Source organism: Myxine glutinosa, chromosome 1 (assembly GCF_964187855.1).
Source record: "Myxine glutinosa chromosome 1, kmMyxGlut1.1, whole genome shotgun sequence".
Lineage (NCBI taxonomy): Eukaryota > Metazoa > Chordata > Myxini > Myxiniformes > Myxinidae > Myxine > Myxine glutinosa.
Window position 1 is genome coordinate 267,396,540 of NC_136261.1, and position 20,700 is coordinate 267,417,239.

The 20,700-nt window shown below is 52.0% G+C and overlaps 1 protein-coding gene across 1 annotated transcript in view; it reads right to left on the reverse strand.

Annotated features, from left to right (window-relative positions):
* Positions 1-20,374, reverse strand: part of LOC137439655 (complement C1q-like protein 4) — a 41,944-nt gene extending 21,570 nt beyond the window's left edge. The window contains exons 1-2 of the mRNA XM_078770995.1: positions 19,788-20,374; positions 18,360-18,968 (exon numbers count right to left, since the gene is read on the reverse strand). Of these exons, the coding sequence (XP_078627121.1) occupies positions 18,360-18,968; positions 19,788-19,910 (732 nt within the window). The 5' untranslated portion in view covers positions 19,911-20,374. The remainder of the gene's footprint in view (positions 1-18,359; positions 18,969-19,787) is intronic.
* Positions 20,375-20,700: the final 326 nt, after the last annotated feature.

The following is a 20,700-nucleotide window of genomic DNA, read 5'->3' on the forward strand; positions in this document are numbered from 1 at the left end:
CATCCACGGCCTTTCTCACCCGGGCCGGAAAGCTTCTCAGAAGCTGGTGTCGGCGCGTTTCGTCTGGCACGGCCTTCGACGAAACATCCGCGACTGGGCCAACGCCTGCACGGCCTGCCAGCGAGCCAAGGTCCACCGCCACACCCAGGCCCCGCTGGCACCTTTCGCCGTGCCTGAACGGCGTTTCGACCACGTCCACGTGGACCTGGTGGGTCCCCTGCCCCCCTCGCGGGGGTTCACCCACCTGCTCACCATGGTGGACAGGACCACCAGGTGGCCGGAGGCCGTGCCCCTCACCTCCACCACCACCGCCGACGTGACGCAGGCGTTCATCGCCACCTGGGTCGCGCGCTTCGGCGCACCAGCGGACATCTCGTCCGACCGCGGCCCACAGTTCACGTCTGAGCTTTGGGGCGCGGTCGCCCGTTCGTTGGGGGTCACGCTGCACCGCACCACGGCCTACCACCCCCAAGCCAATGGGTTGTGCGAGCGGTTTCACCGCTCCATGAAGGCCGCACTCATGGCCGGCCTTCAGGACGACGGTTGGGCCGACCGGCTGCCATGGGTCCTTTTGGGCCTTCGCACGGCCACCAAGGAAGACCTCCAGGCGTCCGCCGCCGAGCTCGTCTACGGCCAGCCACGCTGCGTCCCGGGCGAATTCGTGCCTGACGCTACCAGTCCCTGGTCTGCCGCTCGCCAGCGCTCGGACCTCCAGGAGGCCGCCCGACGATTTGCCCCCGTGCCGACGTCCCGCCACGGTGGCCCCCAGTCCTACATCCCCCCGGCGCTTCGCACAGCGGAGTACGTCTTTGTGCGTCATGACGCGCACCGGGGGCCACTCCGGCCGCCGTACGACGGGCCCTTCCGGGTCCTGCGACGGGGCGACAAGTCTTTCATCGTCGACTTCGGCGGCCGGCCGGACCGGATTTCTGTGGACCGCCTCAAACCGGCGCACATGGACGTCGACCGACCACCACGGTTGGCCCTTCCTCCGCGGCGAGGCCGGCCCCCGTCCACAGTTCCCCCCGCTCGACCACCCACCACCACGTCAGACCCCTCCCCACGACCCTCCAGGGGTCGCTTCGGCCGGGTCATCCGGACCCCCTTAAATTGACCCTGCCGGTGCAGGTCGATTCTGGAGGGGCGTGTGTAGCGGTTACCGCTGGATGTACATAATCGCCTTGCACCGGCCAGAACACGGCCAGACGCGCCTCTCCCGGGCATGCCCGGACTCACTGTTCCCGGGCACGCCCGAACCTCCCGGGCACGCCCGGTCTCGTCTTTCCCGGGCATGCCCGCTCTCGCCTTTCCAGGGCTCGCCCAGAGCGTCCGGGCATGCCCGCTATCGCCTTTCCAGGGCTCGCCCAGAGCGTCCGGGCATGCACGCTATCGCCTTTCCAGGGCTCGCCCAGAGCGTCCGGGCATGCCCGCTATCGCCTTTCCAGGGCTCGCCCAGAGCGTCCGGGCATGCCCACTATCGCCTTTCCAGTGCTCGCCCAGAGCGCCCGGGCACGCCCAGCCTCGACTTGCCAGGCCGCAGCCAAACACGCCCGGGCAGGTCCAGACTCGCCTTTCCAAGGCTCGCCCTTGATACCCGGGCATGCCCGGTATAGCTTTTGCCGGGCAAACTTCCCGACATAAATGTGTATATATATTGTTGCCCGATAAACGGGCTTGTCAGAATACCTGAGCTGTTTTGTTTCAATAAAGCAACTCGGACGAATTCCGTCTTTGGTCGCGTCAATTCTTTCGACTCGCGTTGGAGCGCAGTTCCTTCAGAATAAAATTAATGGAATGGAAAAAACGAACGCACAAATGAGTGAACAAATGAAGGAAATGGGTGAACAATTAAGGGGAGACATGAGGAGAATGAAAGGAGAATTGAAGGGAGATCTGAAGGGAATGAGTGAGAATATTAATGCTCAGAATGAGCGTAGTGAACAAATGAAAAAAATAAAATTGATGGGGTGAAGGCAGAATTGAATGCCCAGAGTGACAAAATTGATGGATTGAAGGGAGAATTGGAGGGGCAAAATTGATGGATTGAAGGGGGAATTGCAGGAACAAATGGATGGAATGGAAACAAATTGGATGAAATGGAGGGAAAAAATGGAGGAAATAACATAACAATTGGGGGAACGAATTGATAAAATAGAGGGGAAAATGGATAGTCAAATTACGGACAGGCTGGGTGAATTTGAAGTCAAATTAGAGACGAAATTCTGGGAGATGGAGCAGGTAATTGTGGTAGAATTTGAATCAAAAAGGGAGGAATTGACATTAAAAATAGAAGAGGGCACGATCCAGGCTGTCCAAATGGGGGAAAAGTTGGAAGAGGGAATAGGGGCCACGAATATACGAATTGATAAAGTAAATGAGGACCTGGGAGGTTGTCGGAGCCGTGTGGATGCCAGAATGCGGCAACAGGTAGAGGAATGGGGACTCTTCAAACAACAGGGGGGTGAATTGGCTGAGGAGGTAAAGGGGTTGGAAGCCCGCGTAACAGAACAGGAGCGGGTGTTTATTGATAAAGGCCTGTGGGGGCCGCAAATGACTGATGAAAGGGTGAGTGATTTGATGCAGGAGCGACTGGAGACCTGGGACAATACCATCAAAGGAGAGGTTGCTCAGGTCCAACAGAGTCTGAGGGAAGAGGTGAGTCGGTCCATTAAGCATCTCCAGGACGAGATTAAGATGCCCCAGGGGACCCTCACCATGAGCCACATTTGGGCACCGGAGGCTCCGTTTTGGCCCTGGGCTGGATTCGGACAGAGAGGAGCCGGGGAATAAAGTCTCTGGAAAAGCAATTCCCCTTGTATATTTTGATGGGTCAGGGAGTTTAGAGGCTTTTCTGACACAATTAGAATGCGTGTCTCAGCTCAATGGTTGAGGAGAGAGGGAGCACATGGGAAATCTGGTGGTGACACTGCGGGGGCCAGCCACGCACATTTTTAATGTTGTCCCAGATGGAATATTGACCAGTAGGGACATCTGCGACGCCTTGAATCACAGGTTTGGGACGGGTGCAAGGTGTGACCTAGTCAGGGAGCAGCTGCTGCATCGTAAACAAAAACCTAACGAAACATTGCAGGAGCTGGCCTTGGATATTTACCAATCTATGAGGATACTAAATAGGGACCTACCAGCACAGGCGTGGGACAAGCTGGCGATAGAAAAATTGATGGCGGCTCTTCCTGACCCCGAGGTCCGGACTCTGGTGGAGTTGCAGGACCCGGCCATGGTGCACCGAGCGGCGGATTGCGCGGCGAGACTGACCTTTTTGAGGAGGTTGAACCACGCATCAGAGAGGGCACCTGTGATGGTACGACAGGCAGAAGTACAGGATCAGGAAGAGAAGCCGGAGGAAACGGCAATTGCCTGAATGCTAAGGGGGATCAGCCACCAGCTGTCAAGTTTGACCAGGGGAAAATTTGCAGGGGGTGAGTCACAGCAGTGTGGTCCAGGCTTGCCATCAAGACGGCCTGTTTTCGTCGGGTTGGGCCGGAAGTTGGGGGTTGCTCTGCCTTGGTACCAGAGGGGTCCATTTATGGGGAATTGTTTTAGGTGTGGGAGAAGAGGGCACATACAGTGGAATTGTCGGCACCACATGGGCCGCAACCTGCTAACAGGCTTCACAGCCCAGAAAGGAGGGGACCCCCAGAAAGACCACAGGCTGCAGGGAGAGGGTCACCACCCAGGCCTGGGCCTGTCGCCATAGAGTGTTTGTGAAACTAGAACGAGCCAGGCATATGGGCCATGCTTGGCTGGCAAGTGTGTGGACAAGCGCACTCCTTTGGTGAAAGTAGTGAATTGCAGAAAAATTGGCACAGGTAATCTAAGGGTTAGATGCAAAATTGAGGGAGAATTTTGTGAAGCTGTGGTGGACACTCGGGCCAGTGACACCATTATTAATCCCAGTGGGTTAGACCAGAGTGTTGGAGGCTGGGATAAAATTTATAGGGTATTCGGACACAGCCTTCAACTGGCTATGGGGGCGACGGCGGAAATATTTGGATGCGGAGTGTTGAGCAGGGGCGGATCCAGGAATTTCAAGATGGGGGGGGGGGGATGCATGAAACTATAGCGCTGGCGAGGGGGTGGATAAAGGGGGGGGGTCTGGGGTCCTCCCCCAGGAAATTAAAAAAAATTGATCATCAGAAATGGCATTTCGTGCATTCTTGGAAGTTTCTGCAGTTCCTTGTGTTCTTCCCTGGTCCAACAGTTCAGCAGATTCGCACTGCCTGCACCCTCATCCTGGATCGAAGGGGGGGGGGGTGCGCACCCCCTGCACCCCCCCCTGGATCCGCCCCTGTTGAGGATGGGGTTGAGTGGTCTGGAGGTCGATGTGGTGGCATAGGTGGCCGAGGTGTGTGATCAATGTCTTCTGTGATTAAGTTTCTTGGTTGAACACAACTGCCAACTAGACCTTGGGCATGGCCATATGTGGTTGGGCACTAAGAGGTTGCAGTTGGTGGGACTGGGGGATGATGATGAGGTGCAGGGGACATGGCTGGAGGTGCCACACACTGTGACCGTGCCTCCCATGTCTGAGGCGGTAGTGATGGCGGAGCTGGCAGCAGGTGCTCAACACATTGGCCATCTGGGGCTAGTGGAGCCGTGGTCCTCACCACGGGGGACCGAAGGATTGATGTGGGTTGCACCTTGTTTGTGGACACTCGTGGGCCTATGTTGGCAGTTCGGCTACTCAACTTGTCCGATAGCCCTCACATGGTAAGGGGCAGAGGCGTCGTAGCCAAGTGTAGTAGTGTAGTTGAGGTCACCGGAGGAGGCAGATCCACATGCTTGCCAGTACAGCTGGAAAGAGGGGAAATTTGGGGAAATGTGATTGGCCAGATGGAGTGTGGGACATGATGACACACTCTGAAGAGGGCCTAACATCGGAGCAGGTAGTGACATTGCACAATTTGGTTGGTAAGAACTTGGATGTTTTCTCTCTCTCCCCGAGGATGTTGGACGCACGAGCCTCATCAGGCACCAAATTAGTACTGGTGCGGCTTGGCCTGTTCCCCAACCGCCGTGGCGGCTCCCTTTCGCTAAGAAAGAGGAGGCAGAAGAGCAGGTGAGAAAAAGGGAAAAAGCCGGATTTATCGAGCCCTCGGTGAGTCCTTTGATGTCACCCATTGTGCCGGTGAAAAAGGAATGACGGGACCACTTGGTTCTGTGTGGATTATCGCCAGCTCAATCATGTGACACTCAAAGACTAGTATCTCCTGCCAAGGATGGATGACACCCTCGATGCCGTTTCAGGCTAAAAATGGTTTTCAACATTGAATTAAAGAGTAGTTATTGGCAGGTGGAGATGGATAAAGCGGCAAGAGAGAAAACAGCGTTCACCACAAGAAAGGGTCTCTGGCAGTTTGTTGTCATGCCTTTTGGATTGTGCAATGTCCCTGCCACGTTTTTGCGTCTGATGGAACATGTTTTAATTGGCTTACCATGGCAGACTTGCCTTGTCTATTTGGATGACGTATTGGTCCACACTCCCACATTTGAACATGCTGCCAAAAATTTGTTGGAGGTATTGATAGGTTAAGGGTGCTGGGTTGAAACTGAACCCGAGCAAGTGCAAAATTTTCAGGAGGGAGGTGATTTATCTAGGTCACGTGATTAACGAGAGCGGCGTGGCCACAGACCCTAGAAAGGTAAAATCTGTAAAAGAGTGGCCTGCCCACAAAAATGTAAGCGAAGTCAGAGGAATTTTGGGCCTCTGCTCTTACTACAGGAGATTTGTTGCAAACTTCACAGAAATTGCGAGACCCTTGCACAAATTGACGGAGAAAGAAACCAAATTTGTATGGTCAGAGAGCTGCATTGAGGCATTCACTCACCTAAAACAACGTCTGGTGGAGGCCCCAGTTTTGGCATACCCGACGGATGATGCCAATTACATCCTTGATATGGATGCAAGCCAGGAAGGATTGGGAGCTGTGCTGTCACAAATGCAACAGGGAGTCGAGAGGGTTATTGCGTATTACAGTCGGGCGTTTTCGAGGCCTGAGTGGCATTACTGCATTACCCGCAAAGAACTATTGTCCTGCAGTCGTTGCTGCGTCCAGTCATCGTCGCCCTGTGGTGTTCACTACAGGGTAGACACACGACAATATATATATATATATATATATATATATATATATATATATATATATATATATATATATATATATATATATATATATATATATATATATTGTCACGTGACTACCCTTGGTGAACACCGTAGGGTAACACGGATGACCGATTGCGAGACTTTACACTCCCGAGGCGAAAACTCAATGGCGGATTCAAGCTCAACACAAAGTTAAACGCGCGGGAGGCCAGACGCAACGAGCTCCACAGCCTTATCTATTAAAATGAAACACCCAGGAAACTGCGTTCAAATATGTACAGAAAATAATAAGGATTTATTATTGAAAAGTAATAACAGTGAAAAAAACACGCGCCGGTAATACTAATAACTAAATCGGGACGTCCCCACACGACTGATATCAAACACAAAACGAGGGAGATTAATTACGAAAAGAACACGTCACGTCGTTCAAAATGTACGCGGATTCGGGCTTATCTGGTCTTTCGTCGTCTTTGTGGCTGCCGTCCAACACCGCTCCTTTCGGCCCGATCGCACACCTCGCTCCAAGTTCCACGGCCCTCTGCGTCCGCCTCCAAGCGCCACCAGGCCTCGTCGGTCCAACGGCCCACACACACCACGAGCTCCTTTGCTCCAACGGTCCACCGCAGGGCTGCACGAAGCAACCAAAACCAAGTGCCAACTGCCAACTGCAACGAGCTGTGGTCACGAATGTTCAACGAACCGTGTCCTGTGCCAACTCCGACGAACTGTGCAACGAACCGTGTCCTGTGCCAACTGCCACGAACTCTGGTACGGAACTGTAACAACGAACTCTGCGACTCAACTCTCTCAACTCTGGACTCCACTCGAACTCCCGAAATGGCGTCCGACCGTCGCCTATATTGGTGGCCGATGACGTCACATTGGCGCGCTCCTCAGCCAATCATAGCCTCCCAACTCGCCCAGGTCACGCCCTCTGCGGCATGCGACTCCTGACATCTCCCGTCCGTGACCCCGCGGTCCTGGTGTAACACGTGCCAGCGAGGTTGGTAGGCCTTTGAGGTGCGCAGGCGAGGTTTGTAGGCCTTGGAGGTGTAAACGGTGGCGGTGTATTGTGGCGGTGTTCTTGGCCTGGTGGTGCCCATTTATTACGAAGTCAATGTCAGGGAAAGGGAATTATTTAATGTTGCACTAAGGACCTAACTAATGTTTATGTGGTTTGCAGTGCCATAAAGGACAAAGGTTTGATTACTAGGTGATACTCACAGGGGCGTTACCTTTAATCCCTCACTATTTAACACTCGAATCTCCAGGTAGATCCACACTCATACATCTTACCCCGACAACCGCCTGAACATCAATAACTTATTACATGTAGAGTCCCTGTCACGACAGCCGAATACCTACCTATTCAGATCTACCTAGCTCTAGATGTTGCATTACCAAATTCATAACACAGCCCCCCCCCCCTGGAACCGTAGCTCCTGCAAGGTTCACCGCAGGGCTACCATTCCAGCCTTAACACTTACTGTCACACACTTAATTAACCTATGAAATAAATCAGGAAGGGCTGTGGGAAGTGAGTCGGACTACCTACCTACACTTCCTTAACATGCTGAACCCCTTAACCATCATGCAAGTATGTACATCTTCTTCGTTGTTCCTGTGGAGGGAGGAAACAACAACACACAACACTAACTTAACCACAAAACTTAACCATCTTTCCAAAACTCAAAACTCTAACCTTTGTACATACCCCGGTCTACAGACCGCGTCCCCCGGTGGATGCCACAAGACTCAACCTTACCTGCGGGGCCATCCCCAATGCATCCCCCTAAATTTCCTCGGGCCCTGTCCAGATGTTACAGGTGAGTGACACGGCTCGGTGGATTTCGCCCACATTCATGCTACACAGACCCCTTAACCACTCATTCTCATTCCATAGGTCATCAAGGCATTGCAAAAATCAACAAAGCACTTATTCCCAATACACCCCCTGCAGGACCATGGCATTGATGTCATTCACGTGTGTGTGCATTCCTCAACTAGGCAGCGGGGAGGTACCGCACAAAAAGATGGTGGGGGCGCATCAGGCTGTGGTGCCCGCAGTCCCAAAAACAAGTCAACCGACTTACAAATTCATTGCCCCCCCCCCCCCTTTTTACCTCTTGGCCCCGTGACAGCCCAACAGCCCCTTTCCGCCGTTACCTCGCCGGTGAGGGTCTCCACACACACCAGGCTCCTTTGCCTCCTGCTTTCGCGCAGCAACACGGGTCACCGGGGGACTTCCTCACCCCGCGGCGCCCAACCAGACCCTCCACCGACGAGCTCCAATTTCCAGTTACCACCGGCTGCCAGGGGTAATTGCCGCAGAGGGGGGCCCGCAGGCATCGCTCCTCAGAGCTTGCTCTGTACCTGCGGACACACACACCTTCCCCACCCATGGTCCCCAAAACACACTTCCTCCCCCGCTGCCATTCAATTCTCCACACAACTCAGCACAATTCAGTACAATTCATAGATGGTGTAAAAGGTGTTACAAGGCTTGCCATGGCCTGCCAATGTGAAATCCCATTCACAGTTCGAATCATTGAATCCTTACACATTTCCATTAGCACATTTCCAAAAAGCACAATTTATCGCCCCTCATTATCTCCAATAATCGTCACTCACTCTCCAGGTTCCACTCTCACGACCACATCAAAACACCTAACCACAATACAAAAACATACGCCACCCACAAGACACTGTGGCTCCCATTCCATCCCCTCACCGGCCATGTCATCACTCTCACCCGCCTCCCAACTCCAAATTACATGTCCCCAATTTCCCAAAGCAAATCCTGAAGCCTGGGACAGTACTCCTCAAAACACTCACCTCAAGTGCAGGTAGTTGCAGGTTGGTCAGGTTCAAAGGTGCCATCCACCCATACAATTCCCAAAATTTCACATTGGGCCAACCAAATACTTCCAAATTTCTCTTTTGTCCCCACTACACTGGCAGGTATGTGGATCCGCATCCAACGGTGATCATCACTACACTACCTGTGGCCACGACAGCTCTGCACCTCTACCGTGCAAGGGTCACCGGGACAAGGTGAGCAGTCAAAACGCCAACATGGCCCATGAGTGTCCATAAGGGCGCGACCCACCATCCATCCTTCGGCCCCCCTGCGAGGAACACAGCTGCAGCAGCCCCAGCTGGCCAATGTGGTGAGCACTTGCTGCCACAACACACACTACCGCACACACAACCTCGGCCCTGGGGGGCACGGTCGCAGTGCGTGGCATCCCTACAGCCACGTACCCTGCACCTCCCCATCATCCCCCAGTCCGACTACAGAACTGCAGCCCCCCAGTGCTCACCCACACTTGACCACACCAAGGTCCAGTCAACAGCCATGCTCCACCAGGAGACCCACCCAGAAGACATGGTCCACACACCTCGGACACGCACAGCACCACGTTGACCCTCAGGCTACACAACTACATCCCCATCATCCCGCGTCCCAAATATCAGCACAGTTGCCCCCGCAACCAGTTGAAAGCTGTGTCTTGCTACCCTATTAATTTCATCACAGCCTCCAACACTTTGGTCTACACACCTGGATCAATAATGGCGTCACTGTACAGTGTCCACCATGGCATTTCAAAATCCACCCTTAAATTTCCATCTAACCCACAGATTACCCATGCCAACCATTTGTCACATTTCACTAACCTCACCAAAGAAGGATGCTTTGCCATACACATGCCAGCCGAGCATGGCCCATATGCTCGGCTCGTTACACATCTCCCGATTCACATCCCCATGGCTCTCTTCCCAACCCGAGAGTCCATAAATCATAACGGAGCATCTGTGGAAGGTCACTCACACCATCACGTTCCACAGATGCCCCAATGGTTGTCCGGCAGGCTATCTCCATCCCTGTCCATTCGGTTTGACCCGCGTCCATAGACCAACCACCATGCCAGGTCACCACATGCTGGTTGTCCCAGAGTCTCAGGGAGAGGGTGTCAGGTCGCATGCCCGGGTGATCACTACATCAGGCCCAACCTGGCCATCTGCGGTGCCACCACCAAAGCGCGACCCACAACACCTCCCCCTAGTGGTCCTCAATATTTGCCATCCCAGGCTTGAGAAACCACCTCGGACCTCCCTGGAGGTCTTAACCCCCACCAGGGTCCGGTGACCCTGCCGGCCCGAGCCACCAGCTCGGACGGCGCCCCGATGGACAAGGGACGCCACACTCCACCAGACCCCCCGTGGGACCCAGCTCGTACCTCGACACCCAAGGCTGGACCCCACGTCCAAATCTCGCCATCACAGCCCCCCAGCTGGCTGGCATACCCAAATTTTGAAAGGGGCAACTTTGGCCCGAGGCCATCACCCATGACCTCTCCATGTCCAGATCCCGCAGCCCGGGGACCAATCCCCACCATGGCTGCTCCAAATCAATTTCCCATTGTAATTTTATTTTAAATTTTCTTTTACAAATTTTCATTCCCACTGCCAAACCGCAGCTGCAGGGAACAACCTCTACCACCGGTTGTTCTGCCCCTCCCTGCAGTTGATCCAAATTCCCTACAGGGACCAAATCTCCAGAAGCTCTATCTCCCGATCCTCCAAGATCCAAATCCAGCCCGGAGCCAACACACTCCCCCAACTGGTTGTCCAATTTTGGAGCCTCTGTTTCCAAATAGCAGTGTACAGTGAGCGTCCCCTCGGTCATTCCAACCACCTCCTTGGACCAACTCACCTCTTCCCCCAGACTCCTTTGGGCCTGAACAAGCTCTACCTCCATGGGACTGTCACAGGTCTCCAGCCGCTGGATCAACTCATCCTCATCATTAGAAATCATTCCTGGCCCCGCCAGGCTTTGATCAATATCCCCAATAAATACCCGGTCCGGCTCTATCGCATGGACCCCCAAAAACTCTACCCCCTCTTGCTCCGCACCACCGCCCTGGTGCTGCACAATTCCAAATTCATCCCCCGGTTGGGGTGTTGTGACATCCACACGGTCCCGATAAACAACCAGGCCAGAATGTGGGAAACATTCCCCATTACAACTCTCACATTCCAAATTTCCTTCCCCGCTCACCTGTGGACACTCCACGTTTACCTGCAGGCATTCCCCATCTACCTGTACACATTCCCCATCCACCTGTGGACATTCCCCATCCACCTGTGCAATTCCAAATTTTGCCATTTTGTTTGCCAGCCCATCAATTTTAATACTCAATCGATCACTCATTTCCTTCATTCCTTCCCTCCATTCCTTCCCCTGTGACTTCATTTGTTCATTCAATTCCCGACTGGCTCGCTCTCTCTGTGCGTACATGTCCCCCATCTGCTTTCCCAATCGCTCACTGTTCTTTTCCATCCCTTCAATTTGTTCCTCCAATCGATCACTCATTCCCTTCATTCCTTCCCTACATTCCTTCCCCTGGGACTCCATTTTTCGAAGCAATTGACCCAACATCTGGTCGGTTGTCGGGGCCGTTCCTACTACTCCCGACTCCCCGGTGGGGGAGGGGGATAAGTTGGTGCTCGGGACGAGGGAGGTTCCAAGGCTCACCTCTGCATCTAATTCCCCTATTTCCGGCTCACTCCCGACGCTGACGGAGGCCTCGCTGCGTACTTCCATCTCATCAATTTCCGACATCCGCTTTCCGGAAGATTGTTTCCCGCGCGCGTATTTATTTTAATAATTCCTGAAACAATTTAAATTTGACGAAGACACGATATCGCGCTCCGTTTGCCCGATTGATTATTAAATTTCTCCGCCTCGACTATAAAAATTTTGCGTTCGAACGTCGGGCGCAATGTACGCCCGACCGTGTCGATGTCTCCCCGCGGACAAAAAAAATTTGTCCGACCGTGTCGATGTCTCGCCGCGGACAAAAAAATTTGTCCGACGGGTTCAAATCCCACTCCTGACACCACTTGTCGCGTGACTACCCTTGGTGAATACCGTAGGGTAACACGGATGACCGATTGCGAGACTTTACACTCCCGAGGCGAAAACTCAATGGCGGATTCAAGCTCAACACAAAGTTAAACGCGCGGGAGGCCAGACGCAACGAGCTCCACAGCCTTATCTATTAAAATGAAACACCCAGGAAACTGCGTTCAAATATGTACAGAAAATAATATAAGGATTTATTATTGAAAAGTAATAACAGTGAAAAAAACACGCGCCGGTAATACTAATAACTAAATCGGGACGTCCCCACACGACTGATATCAAACACAAAACGAGGGAGATTAATTACGAAAAGAACACGTCACGTCGTTCAAAATGTACGCGGATTCGGGCTTATCTGGTCTTTCGTCGTCTTTGTGGCTGCCGTCCAACACCGCTCCTTTCGGCCCGATCGCACACCTCGCTCCAAGTTCCACGGCCCTCTGCGTCCGCCTCCAAGCGCCACCAGGCCTCGTCGGTCCAACGGCCCACACACACCACGAGCTCCTTTGCTCCAACGGTCCACCGCAGGGCTGCACGAAGCAACCAAAACCAAGTGCCAACTGCCAACTGCAACGAGCTGTGGTCACGAATGTTCAACGAACCGTGTCCTGTGCCAACTCCGACGAACTGTGCAACGAACCGTGTCCTGTGCCAACTGCCACGAACTCTGGTACGGAACTGTAACAACGAACTCTGCGACTCAACTCTCTCAACTCTGGACTCCACTCGAACTCCCGAAATGGCGTCCGACCGTCGCCTATATTGGTGGCCGATGACGTCACATTGGCGCGCTCCTCAGCCAATCATAGCCTCCCAACTCGCCCAGGTCACGCCCTCTGCGGCATGCGACTCCTGACATCTCCCGTCCGTGACCCCGCGGTCCTGGTGTAACACGTGCCAGCGAGGTTGGTAGGCCTTTGAGGTGCGCAGGCGAGGTTTGTAGGCCTTGGAGGTGTAAACGGTGGCGGTGTATTGTGGCGGTGTTCTTGGCCTGGTGGTGCCCATTTATTACGAAGTCAATGTCAGGGAAAGGGAATTATTTAATGTTGCACTAAGGACCTAACTAATGTTTATGTGGTTTGCAGTGCCATAAAGGACAAAGGTTTGATTACTAGGTGATACTCACAGGGGCGTTACCTTTAATCCCTCACTATTTAACACTCGAATCTCCAGGTAGATCCACACTCATACATCTTACCCCGACAACCGCCTGAACATCAATAACTTATTACATGTAGAGTCCCTGTCACGACAGCCGAATACCTACCTATTCAGATCTACCTAGCTCTAGATGTTGCATTACCAAATTCATAACAATATATATATATATATATATATATATATATATATATATACTGTATATATATATATATATATATATATATATATATATATATATATATATATATATATATATATATATATATATGTGTGTATATATAATCACTTACCCAACTCATGTGAAGAATCACTTTAAAATGATGAACATCTCGGATCCGGATGGGGGTGGTTCTACTGTCTGCAGTTGGGCACTTTCACCTTTACCTTTATGGGAGGGAGTTTGTGATCCGAGTGGATCATGCCTCCTTGCAATGGCTTCTTCGGTTCAAAGAGCTGGTGGGACAAATTGCAAGGTGGCTTGAGAGGCGGCAGCAGTATAATTTCACTGTGCAACATCAGCCCGGCAAAGCACATGCCAATGCAGACGCTCTCTCTCGGCGCCCTTGTTGGGAGGCACAGTGCAAATTTTGTGACAGGGAGGAAGCCAAGGATTCAATTGGGCAGGATCAAATTGATGCATGCCTATATGCAGCGATAGTGACCAGACTAACTTTGCCACAACCCCCCACCTGGATTGGGCGATGTGAATTGGCAAGAAAGTCAAAGGGAGGATCCCGTTTTGGGCCCCCTTTTTCATTGGCTGGAGGAAGACAAAAGACATTCTTGGGAAGAAATTGCTCCACACGGGGCACAGGTAAAGGCCTATTGGGCACAGTGGCAGATGTTGGGGTTGAAAGATGGCCATTTGTATAGAAAATGGGTAACACCAACGGGCGATGTAGCTTCCTGGTTGATAGTTGTACCGGACAAATTGAAAGAAGTGGTTATGGGGCACATACATGGGACTAGGACAATGGGATATTTGGGCGTGGCCAAAACTTTGTCGGGCAGGGACATTCAAAATTGGGTGAGATCCTGCGACCTCTGCCGCGGTAAGAAGGGACCCCCACGTGCCCGCAAGGCCCCGCTCCAGGTGTACAACGTGGGAGCGCCGCTTGAGTGGGTGGAAGTAGATGTAGTTGGGCCCCTGCCAGTCACCCTCCGAGGGAACCGGTACATGATGGTGGCAATGGACTACTTCACAAAGTGGGCAGAAGCCTACCCATGGCCCAACCAGGAAGCCTGGCTGGTATCTTAGGTTCTAGTTAAGGGATTCTTCTCCTGGTTCGGCGTACCCTGGGAGCTGCACACCGACCAGGGCCGGAACTTTGAATCCGTGCTCCTTCGGTCGGTGTGCGAGCTCCTCCAAATTAATAAGACCCGGACGACCCCTCTTAGGCCTCAATCGGATGGGATGGTGGAGCAATTCAACAGGACCCATTTAACACAATTGGCCCTCTTTACCTCTGAGCACCAGCAAGATTGGGACGAGCATCTCCCCTTTGTACTGATGGCATACCGGACCGCACAGCATGCGACCGCTCGGTGCACCCCCGCCGTGTTGATGTTTGGTCGGGAAATGCGAGTCCCCACAGATTTGTTGATGGGACCGTCACCAGAGGAACCGGGTGGAGCATCTGTGGAAACTTATGCTAACAATTTGAGAAAGAGCATGGAAAAGGCTGATGAGTTTGCGAGGAAGCAAATTGGCTTGGCTTTCTCGCATATGAAATTGCTGTATGACGCTCGGTCACACTCACCCCGTTTTCTTCCTGGAGACCTTGGCTCTACTGGCCCCGGAGGAGGAAGGGTGTGTGCCAAAAACTCACCTCGTCCTGGAAGGGGTGATGCTTCGGCAGGTGACGGATGTGGTTTTCAAAATTCAGATGGGCCCGCATGCCCTTCCACAGATAGTCCATGGGGATAGATTGAGCCCCTACCTGAGTCGGGAGGCTCCTGGGTGGATTGGAAGGGTGCAGGGGAAACTAGGTGTGGTGGATGACACTCTTGGACCCGACCAACCTGCAACTACCTGCACTTAAGGTAAGGTAACTTGATGTTTATAGTCCCAGGGTTCACTACTTGCTTATATAAATTGGGACATGGGTAATTTGGATTGGGGGCGGGTTGAGAGTGATGGCATGGCCGGTGAGGGGATTGGAATGTGTGCCACAAATTGTCTTGTGGGTGGCCTTTGTGTATGTGTAGAGGTTTTGTGTTTTTGTGTGGTTGGGAGAATGGAAATGGAATTGTGTTTGGAAATTTGAATTGTGAATGGGGATTTCACATGGAAGCAGGCCATGGCAGCATCTTTTTATGACATCTTTTTATTGGAATATGTGGTTGAGAATTGAATGACAGCAGGGGAGGAAATGTTATTGTGGATTTTGTGGGTGGGGAAGGTGTGTGTGTCCGCAGGTACGGATAAAGCTCCGGAGAAGCAGTGACTGCGGCCGCCCTGACGTAATTGCCCCTGGCAGTCAGTGGTGTCTGGAAATTGGGAGCCCGTCGGCGGTGGGGTCTGGTTGGGTGCCCTGCGGTATGGAGACCCCTGGCGACCCATGAGGCTATGTGAGAGCCTCAGGCAAAGTAGCCTGGTGTGGAGACCTCCCCAGCGGGGCGACAGCAAAGGAGCTGTTTGGTTGTTATGTGGCCAAGAGTTAAAGGGGGTGGGGCGGGTGAAGAAGTCGTAAGTCGGGCGACTTGTTTTGGACTGCGGGCACCACAGCCTGAAGCGCCCCCACCATCTTCCTTGTATGGTATCTCCTCGCTGCCTAGTTGAGGATCACACACACATGTGTTATGACATCTATGCCATGGTCTTGCAGGGGGGTGAAATACGTTTTTTTTGTTAATTATTGAAATGTGTGTGAATGGTTATGGGATTTGTGTGAATGAATGGGGGAGAAATCCACCGAGCCATGTCACTCACCTGTAACACCAGCACATGGCCTGTGGAAATTGGGGGTACATTGGGATGGCTCCGCAGGTAACGTTGGGTATTGTGGCATCCATCCACCGGGGGACGTGGTTTGTCGGATGGGGCTGTACAAATGTTCTTATATTTTTGAATTTTGCATTTTTGAATAAAGTGTTTTGGTTAAGGTCGTTTTTTTGTGCTGACATTTTTCTTCCTGCCCCAGGAGTTAGCAGCGAGGATTCCAAGGGTTGTACATATTTGAATTGTTGTTTAAGGGGTGTAGAACGGTAAGGAGAATAGGTAAGGTAGCTACGGCTCGCTTCCCACAGCCCTCCAAATTTATTTAATAGGCTATTTAAGTGTGAGTCGGTAAGTGTTAGGGTTGGGGCGGTGTTGCCTGCAGTGAACCTTGCGGGATCTACGGTTCCAGGGGGGAGAGGGGCTGTGTTACGTTTGTGGGGGATAGACATTAGAGCCAGGTAGAATTGTATCGGTAGTGTGCTCCGACTGTCGTGAAGAAGAAGAAACCCCATGTATCACATGTAGGAAATTTGTTTAGACCAGATGTCGTGTAAGCGCGTATCTTCGTTCCCATCATGAGGGGTGTGATTATGTTAATTAGTTCGGGATTATGGGTAATGAATTGCCTGTATGTAATGGCCTCTGTTATATTTCCTTTGTTCCTTATGACAATGCAGCACACAGATAGCAAGAAATGGCGCATTTATAACAATAAATAAAAGCTAACCGGAAACAGGACATTCAACCACCGATGATACCACCTACGCATGATCACAAGACCAGGCAGGTCAGGGAGGCCAAGCCCCCGAAGAGCAGTGATTGGTCAGGACACAAAGAGCGATGTGATGGCACTAGCTGATAGGAGCGGATACCAGACGTCGTCGGACGACGTCAGAGCCTTGAGTACAAAGGTGTGAGAGGGCCGACATTTTCCCTCTCATTTTCTGGGTTTGGTGGTGAACGGTTATGTTCCCGACATTTTATCTCTTTAGTTTGATTGCTCTCTGGCCTCAATAGCGAACGGTCTCTGGCTGGCCTCCATAGTGAACGGTCGCATATATGGTGCGCTTTTGAGCGAGGGACATTCATTGAGAAAGGTCACGATTTTATATCTCTCTCTGCTTCGGGATTTCACAACAAACGGTCGAAGTTCATGAGTGCTCTTGGCTTTCTCCCGGCTTGTGGACCAGAGGTGAACGGTCGCCGATAATCTCTTGCGTTGGAACATTGGTGCTGCGCAGCCACAGTTCAAAGCACTCTTGTGCTGGGAGACCGTGGGTGCTGGTTAGGTGGAGGACGAGGACGAGCGCGGCTGAGTGAACAAGGGCGTGCTGAGGCCTATTTCCTGCCATGGCCTATGTCGCACCCGGATTGCGCTCTAGGGGCCTGGACGATTCCCGACGGGGTTCAGGAGCCACTCAGAGCTAAGTGCCCACACACACACATCGCAGGTTCGATTTTATTTGGATTTAATTATCGCAGGTTCGATGGTGACTGGTGGACCCTTGCAGGAAAGCGCTTGTGGCCCTTCCGCTATTGACTGATTGATTGATTGAAAGAGGTCCGCCATTGACTGAACGCCTCGGAGGTAAAGCTTGTATGGTCATCGTCGCCCTGCAGTGTTCACTACAGGGTAGACACACGACAATATATATATATATATGTGTATATATAATCACTGACCCAACTCATGTGAAGAATCACTTTAAAATTATGAACATCTCGGATCCGGATCTTCACCCAAATTGAATAAATCCGTTCTTAACACGAACCCAACCTGTCCACCAAATTTGGTCCGAATCCGTTCTTAACGTTTTGAGAACGAGATATCTTGCGATTATATCGTTTTTGGCCTCATGTCTCAATGGTAAAGAATCAATTAAAAATTGGGTTGGCAGAAAGGCCGACAAGTAGCACACTTGCCTCTAAGTTGTCTAGCCTCGGATGGAGGTTCAACTTGGCGTCCCATCTCCTATCATTAGTTACTGGACATTAAATATCTCATGGCGTCCTTTGCGAAGAGAAGTTGAGCTATCACTGGCATCTTGAACAAATTCCAAACTCCTGTCCTAACCTTATGAAGGGGAACATACATCTGCACATACACACAAACTGACATTGTGTTTTATATGGTATAATAAGTACTATAAGTTATAAAGCTGAAAGTTCAATGAAAATGTGATGGGAATCGGGCGCACCTGTCCGTTCTTGCAGAGATCGGCCCACATGCTCGTACCGTGTCCCCCTCGCATCAGCACGTGGTAACTGAAGAAGTAGATCCCAGGTATGACGCACGTGAACTTCCCGTTCGAAGAGTCGTAGTGGTTCCCCAGGTTCGTGACGACGTCGTCAAACCGCAGCACCTCATTGCCGTCCTGCGGGTGACGAAGACCGGCAAAGAAAGCGATGCCGTGCGCGCTCGACCGTCCTAACGCACCTTGGTGCCATCCTCCGGACGTTCCAGGCAAGCCAGGTAAGCCCCGTTCTCCTCGCTCCCCGGGAGGACCTCGAGACCCCGGTTCGCCCGGCGGTCCACGAGCGGGTATGGGGAGCGATCGGGCCCGCAGTACGTCGGCGTTCGAGGCGGACGCACGTGGGACGTTTGGGTCACAGTTTATGCTGCAGGTGCTCCGTGCGGCTTGTCCCGACCCGGTGCGGTTCGAGTACACGAGCACCGGGATGGCCACGATGAGCACGAGGACCGCGATGATGCCCACAGCCGCCGTGACCAACCACCTGTAGCGTGTGCCGCTCCAGCGTCCGAGACCCCATGCTTTACACATCGCCGTTCTCTTCACCTGTCCCGCCTGGAAACAGCATATTGTTTACAGTAAATGTGAATGCACAAAAAAACATGGCGCGAAACGTTAGTGCTGTCGTTGTGCAAAGTATTCAAATCCGTTTCACATCCTTCGCTCCGCAGGAATGTGATTTAGCCTCCGTTTTTGGATCTAATTAAATAATGCTTGGGCAGCTCATGGGTCGCATGACAAACATCCAAAGCTTTTTGAGATATCCTGCCTTGTGTTGGTTTTGGCAATATCTCTCAATGGTGAAGAATCACTTAGAAATTAAATAATTCTCATATCCGAATCCACATTCAGATCTTCACCAAAATCGAAACAATTCGTCCTTGTCACACACACAACTGGTCCACCAAGTTTCGTCCAAATCCGTCTTCAACCTTTTGAGATATCCTGCTATGTATCGTTTTTGGCCCCATCTCCCAATGGTGAAGAATCACTTTAAAAATTCTAGTAGCCGGATCCGAATCCGAATCTTCACCAAAATCTAATCATTTCGTCCTGGTCACATACGCTACATCTCTGCCAAATTTCGTCCGAATCCGTTCGCAACTTTTTTAGATATCCTGCTATGTATCGTTTTTGGCCCTATCTCCCAATGGTGAAGAATCACTTTAAAAATTCTAGTAGCCGGATCCGAATCCGAATCTTCACCAAAATCTAATCATTTCGTCCTTGTCACATACACTACCTTTCAGCCAAATTTCGTCCGAATCCGTCCACAACTTTTTGAGATATTTTGTTCACAAACGGACAGACAGACAAAAGGACAGACAGTACGGATCTACAGAGGTGACGCAGCCACAGGTTGCACACCTTTACCTGCAGTGCGAGTCCAGGTGGGTGCGCCGGGCCCGGGTATTCCTCGGTCGGATCTCCCGGCCGATCCTCGGCCACCTCGGGCCAACTCGTCGCCTGTAGTCGCTGCTGCGTCCGGGACCACATGGAGCGGGCAGCCCGTGGTGGTTTGTGGTGTCGGTGGCGCAATTTATCCACGAGAGCAAAGTTTGCAAGAAAAGGAAAGAAGGTCGAGGAGAGAAACCGCGCACCACCGACACTCGATTTATTTAACTCTTACGGCGCCTGTTCGTACACACTCGATTTTACAAACACTCCATGGACACAGGGACCATCTCTGTGTTCCATCCTCTCCCTCTCTCTTTCCGAGCACTGTAGATTAATGGCCTGGATAAAGATGGCCGACGAACTCACTGACAACAGGTGCATGATTGCTTGCAGGGGGAGTCGAAGCGCGTTCGGGATGAACAGGCTCAAATAACAATCCGGATGAAGTCGATGGATAGAAAATGTGCGTTTCATGAACGGATGAACTAGGGGGGAAAAAAATGAAGGCGCTGGATTGAACGTGTTGCGCGAGAATATAGGTCTCTATATACCATGTGGCTCATTCATTCCAATTCCAACAGTCGTCACAGTTGAGAAGTCCGGTTCCATTGAAACGCTCAACATTTTGGCTCTCTGGCCGGTCAGACACCCGGACACGTCAAAGTCCCCTCTCTCTGTGTTCAACGATAGATCTTTTCCCCGAGAGAGAAACGGATTATGCCGTGAACAAATGTTGCGCGCTTTTTTCATTTAGCCTCGAAGCCGTCTACATATTACGTACCGCACAGGGAGACGTGCCCGACGTTAAAGAGCGTTGCCTGGGGCGAAGATTGCGGGAGGGGGGGGGGGGGGGGAGTTGTCTCACCAGGCATTACGTGCTTGTTTGAGG